General features: G+C 68.1%; 2 protein-coding genes across 8 annotated transcripts; both read left to right on the top strand.

Moving 5' to 3' along the window:
* Window positions 1-28: 28 nt before the first annotated feature.
* On the top strand, window positions 29-11068 carry MIB2 (MIB E3 ubiquitin protein ligase 2). Of its 7 annotated transcripts, none has more exons than XM_077151585.1 (21): window positions 31-233; window positions 531-637; window positions 1585-1739; window positions 4964-5230; window positions 5316-5487; window positions 6247-6353; window positions 6429-6623; window positions 6776-6918; window positions 7009-7158; window positions 7887-7991; window positions 8074-8236; window positions 8306-8439; window positions 8517-8665; window positions 8760-8916; window positions 9011-9171; window positions 9259-9385; window positions 9474-9695; window positions 10084-10262; window positions 10336-10514; window positions 10583-10648; window positions 10750-11068. In XM_077151585.1, the coding sequence occupies exons 4-21, from the start codon at window positions 4984-4986 to the stop codon at window positions 10986-10988; spliced, it is 2895 nt and encodes a 964-aa protein (XP_077007700.1). In that variant the 5' UTR covers window positions 31-233; window positions 531-637; window positions 1585-1739; window positions 4964-4983; the 3' UTR covers window positions 10989-11068. The 7 variants fall into 7 exon arrangements, with proteins under 7 accessions (XP_077007702.1, XP_077007700.1, XP_077007698.1 ...); XM_077151583.1 differs by having other exon boundaries at window positions 33-233; window positions 9474-9707; XM_077151586.1 differs by having other exon boundaries at window positions 34-233; window positions 7051-7158; window positions 9474-9707.
* Window positions 11069-12900: 1832 nt separating this feature from the next.
* MMP23B (matrix metallopeptidase 23B) lies at window positions 12901-15179 on the top strand. The gene is made up of 7 exons (XM_077151582.1): window positions 12901-13127; window positions 13475-13617; window positions 13687-13826; window positions 13928-14095; window positions 14391-14666; window positions 14741-14867; window positions 14961-15179. Exons 1-7 carry the CDS (start codon window positions 12969-12971, stop codon window positions 15133-15135), a joined length of 1188 nt encoding a protein of 395 aa, XP_077007697.1. The 5' UTR covers window positions 12901-12968; the 3' UTR covers window positions 15136-15179.
* Window positions 15180-15186: the final 7 nt, after the last annotated feature.

Below are 15186 nucleotides of genomic sequence, written 5' to 3'. Positions count from 1 at the left end.
AACTCCCGGCAGGCGCCGCGCCGGCCCCTGGCCCCTTGGGTGCTGGGGGCTTCGGGCTACCTCAGCCGGTGGGCTGCGGGCGCTGCGCCACGGACCCGCGCGGACGGCCGGGCAGGACCGCCGACGGGCCGCCGCACAGGCCGGACGGACGGGCAGCGGGACTGGCTGGCAGACTCGGCGCTCCTCGCGACCACCGGCACCCCCGGGCCGAGCGGGCGGGGCTGGAACTTGGGGCAAGTGCAGGGTCAGCGGGGGCGCGCGGCCCGGCCCTGGGCTGGGCTGACAGGGGGGCGGGGCCCGGGTTCGGCCGGGTCTGTGGGGCGCGGGGACCCTGCCCCCGGCCGTGCTCTTGCCCCGCTGGGCCGGCGTTCGTGCTCACGGCGCCCGACGCGGCGGGAGGAGACACCTGGGGTGGCCGCGGTCGCGGACTGGGCCTGGGGCCGGCGGGGAGAAGCGGGCGGCCCAGGCCCAGGCCGGCCGGCCCGCCGAGGTCTGTAGGAGGCACTAACCGCGCGTCTCGGCATCTCCAGGTGGCCGCAGGGTGGATGGCTCAGGACTCACGCTGAAGCCCGGCGAGGTGGAGGCCGCGCCCGGGGTCTGCAGAGTCTCAAGGCGGGCGCGCGGCACAGCCGCACGGGTGAGCGTCGGGGCGGCTCGGGCAGCACGCGCAGAGCGGGCCGGGGGGCCCCAGAGTTAGGGTTTGTTGCGATCAGCCTGCGGGTTTGCTGGGATTCCTAGTCGGAGGTGTCTGTGTTTGAGAGCTGAGTGGGGGCGGGCGGGGACAGAGCGACAGGTGGCCCTGCCTCTCCCGCTCAGTTCATTGGCACTTGAGAAAATAAGCAAAGGTTCTGGACAGGCATCAGACGGGGAGAGCCTCCCACTGCCTTCCCAGCTCCTGCCCAAGCTGTGCAGCCCTTCCTCTCCCCACGGAGAAGGGTCTTCTTGCCGCAGAGGCAACAAGTGCCTTAATGGCCATCAGTGGCCAGGCCCCAATCCCCAGGGTCTCCTGCTTCTGGCCCGTGCCTGAAGGACATCCATCTGGAGGCGATGACAGCTGAGACATTGCTTTGGCCTTTCCTTGAGCTGGGGCTTTGATTCTCAGCCAAGCCAGGTTTTCCCTCAGTCTTGGGGCTTCTGTTCTACCCAAAAGGCCAGACTTCTGGGGGCACCCTGGCCACAGCTGCTCCTGGCCACAGCGTAGGAGATTCACACACGGTGTCAGCTCAATTCAAAAAGTGTCATGAGCACAAGGAGATGGGTGCCTGTGTCCTGTGTATGTCTCTGTTTCGTGTACCATTGTTCTTACAAAAAAAAGGCAGTTTGCCAACTTCCTAACTAAATGCGATTTAGTTTTTATGGTTTTTAAAAGCTGCTCCTATAAAATATTTGAAAATTAGGGAGAATGCCCCTTTTCCATCCTGATGCAGTTTGTGATTTGGAAATAGTTCTGCCTTACAGGAGCTTGCAATTTCTCTTGAAGAGAGAAACCAGTCATTGTGGCACATTACCAGCTGCTCACTTGGTAGGTAAAGATGGCAAATGCTGCAAGTGTAAAACGGTCTCTTAAAACACATTTCTCCCCAGACTTGCTTGTTGGCTGCCTGTTTGATTTGCTGTGTCCTGTGTTGGCAATGGCTGCTAGTTTCCAAAGGGAAATCTGCTGTGTGACCAGATTTGTGGCCCAGGAAGCAGCAATTAAGTGCCTAGGATGCTGACACGAGGTCGGGGTGTGTTTTAAGGTAAGATCTGATCTCATGTCTGTTGCTTCAGTCCCAAACTGACTGCTTCTGAGGGGTTCAGATGCCAGCCAACCGCATGGCCTGTGAAGTGTGTGGTGGCTTTCCCAGCGCAGTGGAGATGTGTGAGTTTACTTTGCTTTGCCGTGCTACTGCATCTGAAGTTGGAAGCGTTACTGTAACTATACAGGAAGGACACAGCAGTGAAATGGTTCCTTGTGGCCCTCACATACATCTAGGGCCCCATAGCTGGGAGCTGGGGGCTCTACTGGCGACAGCCATCAGGGCGTTCTGGGCCCTGCCACCTGTCCCCCAGAGCGCCTCTGTCCACATGGGGCCACGATGCTGCGTCTCCGTGGGCCCTCCCTGGCATCGGCATTTCTGGGTTCGCATTGGTCCAGGTCGGCATGGCCCGCCTTGGGTGTCTGCATGTCCACTGTAGCTGCAGCCCAGAGTGGCCCACAGAGGCAGCCTGGAGGGCGTGCTGTGGGGTGAGGGATAGGGGAAGCAGCTCAGCAGGCCAACCCTGTGCCTTGAGCCTGGCAGGGCTGGGGCAGGAAGGAAGAGATGTTGGCTCAGAAGCGCTCTGTTCTCCAGGGAGGGCAGGGTGCTGGGAGGTCATCAGGAGGCTGTGATGGTAATGGGGGCGCTTCTGTGATGGGGTCTGCTGGGCCGGCAGGCCGTCACCAGGTCAGGATCCACATGCCTACCCCATTGGTTCTTCCTGACTCAGGCACCTTGAGCAGCCGTCCCTGAGGTCCACAGATGGCCAGCCTGGGGTGTCCATGTTGTATGGGGGACTTGCTAAGGGGGCTGAGGGCCCTGAGGCTCTGAGGCTCCATGCTACGTGGTTCTCAGGGTAGCAGCTGGTGCTCGCAGAGGTCCAGCTCTGCCCAGGCCCGATCCCCACTCAGAGTTGCCTGTCCTATGGCCTGAGGGGAGGGGGCAGTGACAGTCAGGGAAGCCCATGGCATGAGTCACTTGTCAGGAGGCTCCCTTGTGAGGCGGCCACGCTGTGTGTAAACCCAGAGCACGGCACCCGCTGGTGAACAGCGGGATGGGCAGTGGGCCCTGCACTGGCGCTGGTGGTCAGGGTCCCCTCCATCCCCTAAGCAGGCACACTCTGTGCGAAGAGATCTCCTACACGGGGGATGAGGGCCAAGTGCTGGGTGGGAGTCCCTTCCTTGCTGGCTCTTGCCGCTGTCGCCCTACTCTAAACCAGCTCTCCTCCCTGCACCCACATGCGAGACCCTCTGCGAGGAGGTGAGCCTGGGGCTGGAGGTTAGGTGGGGCTGGGCCTCAGGACAGCAGTGACGTAGGCCGTGATTTCCTCACGTTGTTCGAGAGGTAGGTGGAGAGTGTGAAGGAGAGGCCCGGCAGGCCTCCCAGGCCCACCGGTTGCAGAGGTAGGGGCTGTGCAGGTCCATGGCGGGCACTGGGCCCAGCAGGGTGTCCCATGTTGGACAGCCATACCACTTTTGAGGCAGAGAGGACAGACCTAGACCTCTGGGAACTTGGGTACTGGAGCGGGGAGACAGCCTTTGGAGATGGCATTTTGCTGGCCAGGGCTGGGGGGAAACTGCCTGTGTCTTGCGACTGCTTCCAAAAATACCATTCATGAATGCCAGCAGGCACCAGGCAGAGGCACAGAGGCATAGGGGCTGGGTGCATGGGCCGGGCAGTGGTGCAGGGCTGGTCAGAGGCGCAGGGGCCAGGCAGAGGCACAGAGGCATAGGGGCTGGGTGCAGGGGCCGGGTAGTGGTGCAGGGCTGGTCAGAGGCGCAGGGGCCAGGCAGAGGCACAGGGGCTGGGTACAGGGGCTGAGCAGTGGTGCAGGGGTTAGGTGCAGGGGCTGGGCAGAAGTGTAGGGCATGGGAGCAGGGGCCAGGAAGAGGCTCAGGGGTTGGGCAGAGGTGGGGGCATGGGGGCAGGGGCTGGGCAGAGGCTCAGGGGTGGGGGAGGCTGGGCTCCCGGACAGAGGGCACATCTGCCCACAGAGTGACCACAGCGCTGTTGCTGCCAGCTCACAGCCCTGAGATGTCTCTGGTGCTGGGACTGGCCTCCAAGGTGGGCAGAAGGGACGGCCCTTCTGGCAGGGCCACCAGGGGCTCACCTGCCCATTGTGGCGTGGGTCTGGCTCACGTGTGTGGGGCCCCCGCTGTGGGGAAGTTAAGCTCCCACCACCCCAGATCCCCAAACAAGAAGCTGAGCTTTAACAAGGGGGGCTGTGGGTGCCAGGCTGGCCTGGGAGGGGGAAGACAGAAGTGGGGGACACAGCTGTGGCCCTTAGTCTGCAGGGATTCCAGCAGGCACGACTCGAGAGTCTCTTTTCCCCTGAATGCTTACTTGTCTTACTTCTCATATTTATACCTACCATGCAAATCTATTAATTTTTGAGCGAATATGTGCTGATGGCGCACTGTGCCTGAGCATATAAACAGGACCCGCTGGCAGGGGGCAGGTGAGTGGGCACCCGCTGGAGGGACCTCCTGTCTCGCCGGGACAACATGGTGTCCCCATCTTGCCGCCTGCTCCCACAGCACAGCCCCAGCAGGGCCCTTTCCCACATGCAGGTCTTCTCTCCTGCCACCCTCCCCCCGATGGGTGCTGCCTGCACCATGTTGGCCTCCTCCTGCCTCTGTGTTGGCCGCAGATGCTGGTCCTTGGGCTGGAGCATGGCTCCACACCTCTGCCTAGTTCTCCCTCTCAGTCCACAGAGGGAGAGCCCACCTCTCAGTCCACAGTGAGAGCCCACCTCTCAGTCCACAGTGAGAGCCCACCTCTCAGTCCACAGTGAGAGCCCACCTCTCAGTCCACAGTGAGAGCCCACCTCTCAGTCCACAGTGAGAGCCCACCTCTCAGTCCACAGAGGGAGAGCCCACCTCTCAGTCCACAGTGAGAGCCCACCTCTCAGTCCACAGAGGGAGAGCCCACCTCTCAGTCCACAGAGGGAGAGCCCACCTCTCAGTCCACAGTGAGAGCCCACCTCTCCTGTTCCTCCCGGCCTGCAGGGACTGTCCTTTGCAGAGGGACTCTGGTTCCAGGGGGCAGAGCTGCTGGACTCGGCAGGTCTGGCTTGGGCACTGTCCCCAGCCCTCGTGAGAGAGCCACATGGCCCCTGGCCCTCGGGGAGGTGTGCTGAATGGCTGCCCGTCCAGCCTCGACCTGGGGCCAGCACTCGAGACAGCCTGCGGGCAGGGTGTGCTGAGAGGCTGCCCCTGCCACAGGCCCGCAGCCGGTGCTCACCATGGACCAGGACCCCCAGGCGGGCGTGCAGGTGGGCATGCGCGTGGTACGCGGCGTGGACTGGAAGTGGGGCCAGCAGGACGGCGGTGAGGGCGGCGTGGGCACGGTGGTGGAGCTCGGCCGGCACGGCAGCACGTCCACTCCCGACCGCACGGTCGTCGTGCAGTGGGACCACGGCGCTCGCACCAACTACCGCGCGGGCTACCAGGGCGCGCACGACCTGCTGCTCTACGACAACGCCCAGATCGGTGCGGCGGGCGCGGGGAGGGCCGCGGGAGGTGTGGGGCATGGGCTGGGTCCGCCCTGCCCCCTGAGCTTGCTGGCCCCCCGCAGGCGTCCGGCACCCCAACATCATCTGCGACTGCTGCAAGAAGCACGGGCTGCGGGGCATGCGCTGGAAGTGCCGTGTGTGCTTCGATTATGACCTGTGCACGCAATGCTACATGCACAACAAGCACGACCTCAGCCACGCCTTTGAGCGCTACGAGACGGCCCACTCGCGCCCGTGAGTCTGCCCGCCTGCACCCACCTGGACGACACCCAGGCCTGGGGCAGGTGTCCTGGAGGCGCTGCCTACATCCCATCAGGCCTAGCCCCCGTGAGCTCGGTCTCGAGTTGCCTCCTGCGATCACCCCAGGGTCAGAGCAGCCTTTCCTGCCCCTTTATCCTTGAAGAGTGGCGGGGGCCATGGTCTCTCCAGCACCCCCCACATACCCCTGACCTCCCCCTTCCGACGGAAGGCGCCCAGTGGCCAGCAGGCCTGGGGATGGACTGGGTTTCATGGCCTGACCTGGCTCCTTGGCCCAGGTGAGGGCCCCACAGCAGCCAGCGACCTAAGGAGCTGGGGAGCTGCTGCTGGGGGCCCAGGGAGGCAGGCTGGGGGAGGGTCCCACTGGTGGGCTGGACCCCTGTGCTGTGGCCCTTGTCTACTGTCCTGCCCCCATGGCTGCTGTGTCTGGGTGCCACGTCCAACTTGCACTTCCTGTCCCATTTCCTGCGTGCTGGGCCTTCCCTGGTCGGGCTGAGCGACAAGCCTTGGGGCCAGCCTCGAAAGGGGCACTGGCTCAGAGGGGAGGCCACAGCTGGCAGCAGGGTGCCGAGGGGTGCGGATGTGGGGACATGTCGCCTTTGGGAGTGTGGTGGGCGCCGCCCTGCCCTGCCTGGAGTCGAGACCCTCACCGTGTGCTGCAGCCCCCAGCCCGGGTGCTCAGTGAGCAGGGCTGCAGCAGCCCCAGCCTGGTGGCTTAGGACGTGTCTCTTGCAGCGTCCCGCTCAGTCCCCGCCAGAGCCTTCTGAGGGTCCCGTTGCGGGGCATCTTCCAGGGGGCCAAGGTGGTGCGTGGCCCTGACTGGGAGTGGGGCGCTCAGGACGGTGAGTGGGCGGTCAGGGGCTGGGCGGCCGAGGGGCCTAAGCACTCTAGCCGCTGCAGCGGGTGTGTATCCCCAGGAGGCGAAGGGAAGCCCGGCCGCGTGGTGGACATCCGGGGCTGGGACGTGGAGACCGGCCGCAGTGTGGCCAGTGTGACGTGGGCCGACGGCACTACCAACGTCTACCGCGTGGGCCACAAAGGGAAGGTGGACCTCAAGTGTGTGGGCGCGGCGGCCGGCGGCCTCTATTACAAGGAGCACCTCCCGCGGCTCGGTGGGGCCGCCCGCGCCCCCCCGTGCCCCCGCCTGCTTCTCCCTCTCCGGGCACCCCGCCCCGCCTGGCCCTCACTTCCCCCCGTGGCCCGGGGCTGGCGGGTGGAGCCCCAGGGGGAGGGGCACTGGCTGAGGCCTGTCCCGCCCCCCCAGGCAAGCCGGCCGAGCTGCAGCGCAGGGTGAGCGCCGAGGGCCCACCCTTCCAGCACGGGGACAAGGTCAAGTGTCTGCTGGATTCGGATGTCCTGAGGGAGATGCAGGAGGGTCACGGCGGCTGGAACCCCAGGATGGCAGAGGTGAGCCGTGCTCCCTGTCCCCACAGGGACCCACGCGCCGAGCCCCCTCCCCCACGTCCTGTGGACCCCCAGACCTCCTCCTCCCCTAAGAGTCCAGCTCAGCGTGGCCATAGCCCTCATGACCCGCCACAGTTCCTCGGGCAGACGGGCAGGGTGCACCGCATCACAGAGCGCGGCGACGTGCGGGTGCAGTTCGACAGCGAGACGCGCTGGACCTTCCACCCGGGGGCCCTCACCAAGGTGCGTGGGGAGGCCCGTGTCCATTACCTTCTCTCCCGACATACCTGCCGGTGTGGGGTGAGGACGGGCTGGTGGGGTGGAAGTGGAGTCATTAGGAGGGGCCAGGAGTGCACCCTTCTCCTGAGAGCAAACGGGAAGCCTGTGACCTGGTCTGCTTTTTGAGGTGACCCCTCCCGCAGGGTGTGGGGAGTATAGGGGAGTGCCCAAGGGGGAGTGGGCAGGCCCACGATGAGGATAGGAAGACGGATGCTTGGCCCAGGAAGCTGGGGACAGAGTGAGGTGGGCGAGCTGAAAGCTGTGTGGGAAGCAGGATGGGCAATGGGGAGGTGGGTGGGTGCTTCCTGGCAGGGGACAATTCCCAGGAGGGGGCCTGGGGGACTTCGAGGAGATGGACAAGCCTGCCTGGCCCTGTGGTCAGGACTTGGGGGCCTCTGAGGAGGGCCATGGGTGGGATGGGCAGTTTGCAGGATGAGTTCTCTGCAGGGGACCCTGCAAGGAGAGGTGCATGGGGGAGGAGCAGAGTTCTGGGGACCCTGCTCCCCAGGAGCTGACTTCCCACTGCCTGGCTGTCTCCTGGACCATCGGCCAAGGGCTGCCAGGGCCACCAGTGACCATGACCTGCTGGATATGCTTGTGGGCAGCTGGGGTCAGCCTTAGTGTCCTCTGACACTCCACGGGGACAGCCATGCTGTGCTGGGGGACCCCTCACGGTCCTCTCTGCCCTGCAGCACAACTCCTTCTGGGTGGGCGACGTGGTCCGCGTCATCGACGACCTGGACACAGTGAAGCGGCTGCAGGCGGGGCACGGCGGGTGGACTGACGACATGGCTCCTGTGAGTCTCCTGCTCTGCTGCCGCCCCACCCCTGGTGCACTTTCTCGGGGACCTGCCCGTGACCTGCCTTCTCCACACTCAGGCCCTGGGCCGTGTCGGGAAGGTGGTAAAGGTTTTCGGAGATGGCAGTCTGTGTGTGGTCGTGGGTGGTCAGCCTTGGACCTTCAGCCCCTCCTGCCTGGTGACCTACCGGCCCGAGGAGGACGCCAACTTGGACGTGGCTGAGCGGGCCAGGGAGAACAAAAGTATGGGCACCCAGAGGGGCACCCCCGGGAGGTGGCCCTGGCCTGCGCTTACCCCCACCCTGCCCCCAGGCTCCCTGAGCATCGCCCTGGACAAGCTGCGGACCCAGAAGAGTGACCCCGCGCAGCCCGGCCGGCTGGTGGCGGAGGTGGCGCTGGGCAACACAGCCCGGGTGCTGGAGCTGCTCCGGCGGCACCCAGAGCAGGCAAGGCTCCCGGGAACACCTGCCCCAAGGGAGGGGCCGCAGCTGGGCGGTGCCTTGACCTGCTGGCCTTCCCACAGGTGGACGCCAAGAACCAGGGCAGGACTGCCTTGCAGGTGGCTGCCTACCTGGGCCAGATGGAACTGTTGCGGCTGCTGCTGCAGGCGCGGGCAGGTGTGGACGTGCAGGACGAGGAGGGCAACACAGCGCTGCACTATGCGGCCCTGGGGTGAGGCCCATGGGGGCGGCAGGGCCGCTGCAGGGAGGGCAGGGGCCGGGGTGCAGCAGCCCCAGCGGGTCCTTGCACCTGCTATTTCGGGCAGGAACCAGCCTGAGGCTGCCCGGGTGCTCCTGAACGCTGGCTGTGGTGTGGACGCCCTCAACGGCTGCGGCAGTGCGGCTCTGCATGCTGCCGTGCAGAGGGGCTTCCTGGAGGTGGTGCGTGTCCTGTGTGAGCGCGGCTGCGACGTCAACCTGCCCGTGAGTGCTACCTGCCTGGGGCTTCTGGCCGCCCCCCCCGGGGCCAGGGGGCGGCAGCTTCCCCGCCCAGTGATCACTGGCCCGCCTGCCGCAGGACTCCCACGCCGACACGCCCCTGCACTGTGCCATCTCGGCGGGCGCCGGCGCCTGTGGCATCGTGGATATCCTCACCGATGTGCCGGGCATCGACGTCACTGCCACCAATAGCCAGGGCTTCACGCTGCTGCACCACGCCGCCCTCAAGGGCCATGCGCTGTGAGTGGGGGGCCCCTGCTGTGGGCCATGCCCCCTCAGACGGGGCCCCTGGGGCAGGCCCCGACCCAGGAAGGTCTCGCCCCACAGAGCTGTCAGGAAGATTCTGGCACGGGCGCGGCAGCTGGTGGACGCCAGGAAGGAGGACGGCTTCACCGCGCTGCACCTGGCTGCTCTCAACAACCACCGCGAGGTGGCCCAGCTCCTCATCCGAGAGGTGCGGGTCAGCGCGGCTGGGGCGGTGGGGGCTGGAGGGGCCCCAGGAGCCTCATGCTGAGCCCGTGCGCCCCCAACCCCGCCCCCAGGGCCACTGCGACGTGAACGCGCGCAACCGGAAGCTGCAGTCGGCGCTGCACCTGGCTGTGCAGCAGGCCCACGTGGGGCTCGTGCCACTGCTGGTGGACGCGGGCTGCAGCGTCAACGCAGAGGACGAGGACGGGGACACGGCCCTGCACGTGGCACTGCAGAGGCACCAGCAGCTGCCCCTGGCTGCAGATGGTGCTGGGGGCGACCCAGGGCCCCTGCAGGTGCTGTCCAGGGTGAGGACGTGTGGGGTTGAGCTGCGGCTGCTTCCAGCGGGGCTGTGTCCACCTGGGATGCTGGCCTCTGGCCCTCTGGGCAGCTGAGGGGCCTGTGCTCTGCGGGCGGCACCTCTGTGACCCCCACCCTCCCATTGGGAAGAAGGGTGAGTGTGGGGTAGGAGCGTATTTCAGAAGACTTGGCCCCTTCTTCAAGGATGCTTTTCATTGAGTCTCAGGGAGGTGTGCTCCTTCCTGCTGCCTTGAGGCTGTGGGCCCCTGTGCCCAGGCTGCTGGGGCTGGGGGGTGTGGATGCCAGGAGAGGCTGCCCTCAGATCCCGCCGGGCCCAGGGCCTGCCTGAGTGCCCACCCCTCACCCAGTCGTTTTGCTGCCCAGCTACAAGCCTCGGGCCTCCCGGGCAGTGCCGAGTTGACCATGGGCGCGGCAGTCGCCTGCTTCCTGGTGCTGGAGGGCGCCGACGTGAACTGTGCAAACCATCGTGGCCGCAGCCCGCTGGACCTGGCCACCGAGGGTCGCGTGCTTAAGGCCTTGCAGCGCTGTGCGCAGCGCTTCCGGTGAGCGGGCATCTGATGGGGGTGGGGGCCTCGCGGCCGCCCGCGCGTTTAAAGCCCCCTCTCCCACCTACAGGGAGCGTCCGGCAGTGGCGGGCGGAGGGGGTCTGAGCGCCAGGTCCCCGCCCAGCCCCCCGACCACGGTGAGCAACTTGCACGTGGCCTCGGGGTCCGAGGCCGCCGAGTGCCTGGTGTGCTCGGAGCTGGCGCTGCTGGTGCTGTTCTCCCCGTGCCAGCACCGCACGGTCTGCGAAGGTGAGTGCCGGGGCGGTGGGGGGCAGCGGGGACAGCGCCGCCCTGTCCAACCGCTCCCTTCCCTGCAGAGTGCTCACGCAGGATGAAGAAGTGCATCAGGTGCCAAGCGGTCGCCAGCAAGAAGATGCGTGCAGGTGGGTGGGGCGGCAGGGCGGGGTTCGGCGCTTACCCCACCCCGCGCGCGGCACAGTCCCCCACCCTCCCCACCCCCACTCTGCTCTCCCCAACCCCGCAGATGGCACGGAGGTGGCGAGCGCCGCGCCCGCGTCGGGCCCGCCGCGGCAGCTGGTGGAGGAGCTGCAGAGCCGCTACCGGCAGATGGAGGAGCGCATCACGTGCCCCATCTGCATCGACAGCCACATCCGCCTCGTGTTCCAGTGCGGCCATGGCGCCTGTGCGCCCTGCGGCGCCGCGCTCAGTGCCTGCCCCATCTGCCGCCAGCCCATCCGCGACCGCATCCAGATCTTCGTGTGAGCCGCTGCCTCCGCGCCCTGCCCCCGAGCTTGCCTTCGCCAGCACCCCGCGCCCCCGTATTTTATAAACGGATTCGCCGATTTTGCGTTGTGGTGCGTGCTGTGCCTGGGACCGGGAGCTGGACTGGGGGACCGCCACACAGGTCTGCCCGTGGGCCCCGTCCCGCCGCAGTCGCGGCCTCTTCCTGCGCGCTGTTCCTTCCCGCCTCTGCTCCGTCTTGACCCGGCCCTGCTGCCAGGGCTTTGGCCGAGATCTCCCGCGCCAAGCCAGCGGACGGGTCCAGACTCCTGCTCAGTCCCCGCCTCTGGCCAGAAACCGCCTCCCGGGCCCGGGCTGCTCACCCCACCACGACCCTGGCCTCCGTCCGGAAAGGAGGGGCTGCCGGTACCGGGGCCGGTGCCAGTGAGCTGCGGGTGGGCCTTGTCCCGCTTCTCAGGCCGCCCCTCCCCGATCTCGGACCCCAAGCAGTGCCCTTATCCCCCTTTCCCGCCTCTCTGCTGGGGGTGGGCGCGGAGACCCAGACTTGGCAGTGGCAGGGGCCCTGGCCGGTGGCTGAGGGCGCCGTGGGGTGGGCAGGGTCTCAGGATGGCTAAGCCCGGGGAGGAATCAGACCTGGGAGGCGCGGGCCCCAGGCCGGGGAGCCGGTTTGTAGAAACACATATTTAGCCCAGAAGAACCGGGCGCTGAGCCTCCCAAGAACCACCCGCTCGGCTGTGGCTCCCGCCCAGAGGGCGCCGAGCCCCGCGGCTGCCGCCAGCTGCTTGGCGCTGACTCTGCTGGCCTGACACAGCCTGTCACCCAGGGCTGCAGGCCGGGCTGGGGAGCACAGGGGCAGGGCGCACGGCCCGGGCTGGCCCGCAGCCTCCCGCCCCTCGGCCCAGCCCCCCTTCCTGCCGTACCCCCCCTCCCATAGCCTCCTGCCCCCCCCCCCCCGGCAGCCGGCCCCGCCCCTCGGGCCTCCATACCCGGCTCCCAGGGCCCAGCCCCGGGCTTCCGCGCCACCGACCCCTTGGTTTGGCTCCTTCACGCAGCGTGGTGACGGCCGCCCCGTCGAGCCTCCCACCTCTGCACGGTCCCCTGCCCCGGGATGAGTCCCGACCCTGACACCCCGCAGTTGACTTCACTTCCCGTTCCTCCGTCAGCGAACGCCTCCCGGTCCCCCTCTCAACCCCATTCCCTCAGGAATGCTCCCCCCAAGCCCCCTGTGACGGCTCTCGCGGCGCCGCTCCTCCGCTGGCTGCTTCTCCCATTCTCCGAGGGACCCTGCTGGCCTCCCCTCCCGCAATGAAGCCTCGGCCCGCGGGCGCCTTCTCCGTGACACGTATCCCCTTGCAGGCTCCCCCCCACTCGGCGCATCCCTGTCCCTCCACATCCCTTCCCTGGGCCCTCGCGAGGACCTTTTCACGCCAGCGCCGGTGGGGACGTTCCCAGGCTGGCCGCCCCCAGCCGCAGGGGCCAGGCAGGAGGCGGCGCTCCGGGTCTCATTCAGTGCCCGGCGAGGGGGGGTTGTGTGGAAGGGGGGAGGAGGGGGAGGGGGAGGAGAGGGAGGGGTTCCACTTGGGGAGGAAGCCAGCAGGTTGTCCAGGGTCCCCGGGTGAAGACCCTTCTCCAAGCCAGAGCCGCGGGCGCCTGCCCCTTCCCCAGCTGTTCCTCCACCCGGGACCACCGCGCTCTTCCTGCCCCCCCCCCAGCGACCCCGCCCAGCAGGCCCTGCCCAGGCCACAACCGCCACAGTCTGACCGGACCTGGGTTGCGGCGACCCGGGCTGGAGGCGGCGGGGGAGCTCCCGACAGGGACGGGCAAACTGGTTCCCTGCAGGGGTGGCCGCGCCGCCCCCCTCCCCGCCGCCCCCCCCGCGGGGAGCCTGTAACCCGAGCCGCCCGGGTCGTCGCGTCCGCCTCCCACGCTCCCTCCGCCGCGGCTCCGCGGCCCGGGTCGCCCCACGCGGCCCTGAGCCCCGACAGCGAGTCCGCAGGCGCCATGGGCCGCGGGGCCTGCTCCCCCACCGAGACGTCGGGGCCCCGAGAGCAGGGCCGCCGGCTCGGAGCCGTCCTGGGCGCCCTGTGCTTTCTGCCCGCGCTGGTGCTGCTGGCCCGGCTGGGGGCCCCGGGGGCGCGGACAGCCGCGGGCGGAGCGCAGGTGAGAGCGGGCGGGTGGGGAGGGCGTCCTGCTCTGGCGTCTGTCCGTGGGTCAGGCCGGGCGCGCGTGTGCGGGTCCGTATGTCGGGGTCCGGCATGTCAGTGGGTCCGCTGGGAGGAGGGGGAGGGGCGGGGAAGGGAAACGGCACCTCTGGGCCCAGCTCCGCCCACTGCAGCCGGGCCGGGCTCTAGTCACTTTCTCCTCCTCGCTGTGGAAGTGGCCCTCGGGCAGGGGCGAGACGAGGAAGCAGGGCAACAGGAGGCCCATCTGCCTGCGCCTCCTTCCGCGCGGGTCTCGGGGCTGCAGCCCCGGCACTGCCTCCCCATGCGCTCTTGCTTGTCCTGAAGGGAGATTTCGCGGCGGTGCCGCACCCCACGGCCGTCTCTGCCGCCCGAGCCCCGGGCCCCCCGGCCCCGCAGGCGCCCCGCAGACGGCGGTACACGCTGACCCCAGCCCGACTGCGGTGGGACCACTTCAACCTCACCTACAGGTGCGCACCCTCAGCTTGGGGGCGGCGTCCGGCGTCGCCGCCCCTGACCTCGGCCCCCACCCACCCCAGGGTCCTCTCCTTCCCGCGGAACCTGCTGAGCCCCAGCGAGACCCGGCGGGGCCTGGCCGCCGCCTTCCGCCTGTGGAGCGAAGTGTCCCCCTTCAGCTTCCGCGAGGTGGCTCCGTCTCAGCCCAGCGACCTGCGCATAGGTGACCACCTGCCCCTCCCGGCCCCCATGAGCCCAGCGACCTGCATAGGTGACCGCCTGCCCCTCCCGGCCCGGCCCCCTCTGATCCCCGCCTCCCTCCAGGCTTCTACCCCATCAACCACACCGACTGCCTGAGCTCGGTCCTGCACCACTGCTTCGACGGCCCCACTGGCGAGCTGGCCCACGCCTTCTTCCCCCCCCACGGCGGCATCCACTTCGACGACAGCGAGTATTGGGTCCTGGGCCCCACGCGCTACAGCTGGAAGAAAGGTGACCCGTCCCGGCCGCCCCGCCCCCTCCGAGACCCCGCAGGCTGCGCGGGTGGGGGTGGCTCTAGGGCTGACAGCGGGAGGGACTTTCGGGGCCGGGGGTTGCCATCTGGAGTCAAACAGCCCAGGGAAGCTGGGGCGCAGCAGGGCCCAGGCCTTGGCTCACCCACGGCCCCGGAGCGGCCTTCCTGGGGCGCAGGGTCCCCGCCCCGGTGGAACGTTCTTCCCCGCGCGAGGCGGCCCTGCATGAGCAGGCGCGGGGCCCGGCGGGGTCTACAGCGCTGACCCTCGTACAGGCGTGTGGCTCACGGACCTGGTGCACGTGGCAGCCCACGAGATCGGCCACGCGCTGGGCCTGATGCACTCGCAGCAAGGCCGCGCGCTCATGCACCTCAACGCCACGCTGCGCGGCTGGAAGGCGCTGTCGCAGGACGAGCTGTGGGGGCTGCACCGGCTCTACGGCTGCCTGGACCGCCTCTTGGTGTGCGCTTCCTGGGCACGCAGGGGCTTCTGCGACGCACGCCGCAGGCTCATGAAGAGACTCTGCCCCAGCAGCTGCGACTTCTGCTACGGTGAGGCCCGCTGGGGTGGGCGCGGGAACGCGGACGGGGCAGGGCCCTCATGAGCCGCGGCCCCTCTCCCGCAGAGTTCCCCTTCCCCACGGTGGCCGCCACCCCGCCACCCCCCAGGACCAAAACCAAGCTGGTGCTCGAAGGCCGGAACGTGACCTTCCGCTGCGGCCAAAAAATCCAGCACAAGAAGGGCAAAGTGCAGTGAGTGGGCGCGGGGGCCAGGCCCGGACTGGGGGCGCGGGGCGTGGTGTCCACAGGCCCCGCCCAGCCCCCCCCCCCCCGCACTCCCCGCAGCTGGTACAAGGACCAGGAGCCCCTGGAGTTCTCCTACCCCGGCTACCTGGCGCTGGCCGGGGCGCGGCTCAGCATCATCGCCAACGCCATCAACGAGGGCGTCTACACGTGCGTGGTGCGTCGCGGGCCGCGCGTGCTCACTTCCTACTCGTGGCGCGTGCGCCTGCGCAGCTGAGCTGGCCACCCCCTTCCCCGCGCGCGGCTGATAAAGCGCTTTCCTACTCAC

Source organism: Tamandua tetradactyla, chromosome 2 (genome assembly GCF_023851605.1).
Source record: "Tamandua tetradactyla isolate mTamTet1 chromosome 2, mTamTet1.pri, whole genome shotgun sequence".
Taxonomy (NCBI): Eukaryota; Metazoa; Chordata; class Mammalia; order Pilosa; family Myrmecophagidae; genus Tamandua; species Tamandua tetradactyla.
Note: the sequence above shows the minus strand (reverse complement) of the source record. Positions and strands in the feature narration are given on the sequence as shown.

Excerpts from the sequence above, each read along its gene's own strand:
- MMP23B (XM_077151582.1), top strand. The coding sequence starts at position 12,969 with ATGGGCCGCGGGGCCTGCTCCCCCACCGAGACGTCGGGGCCCCGAGAG. Across the intron at positions 13,128-13,474 it reads CAGCCGCGGGCGGAGCGCAG|GGAGATTTCGCGGCGGTGCC; the intron begins GTGAGAGCGGGC and ends CTTGTCCTGAAG. Across the intron at positions 14,868-14,960 it reads CACAAGAAGGGCAAAGTGCA|CTGGTACAAGGACCAGGAGC; the intron begins GTGAGTGGGCGC and ends CACTCCCCGCAG.
- MIB2 (XM_077151583.1), top strand. The coding sequence starts at position 4,984 with ATGGACCAGGACCCCCAGGCGGGCGTGCAGGTGGGCATGCGCGTGGTA. Across the intron at positions 6,919-7,008 it reads GGAACCCCAGGATGGCAGAG|AGTCCAGCTCAGCGTGGCCA; the intron begins GTGAGCCGTGCT and ends TCCTCCCCTAAG. Across the intron at positions 8,440-8,516 it reads TCCGGCGGCACCCAGAGCAG|GTGGACGCCAAGAACCAGGG; the intron begins GCAAGGCTCCCG and ends GCCTTCCCACAG.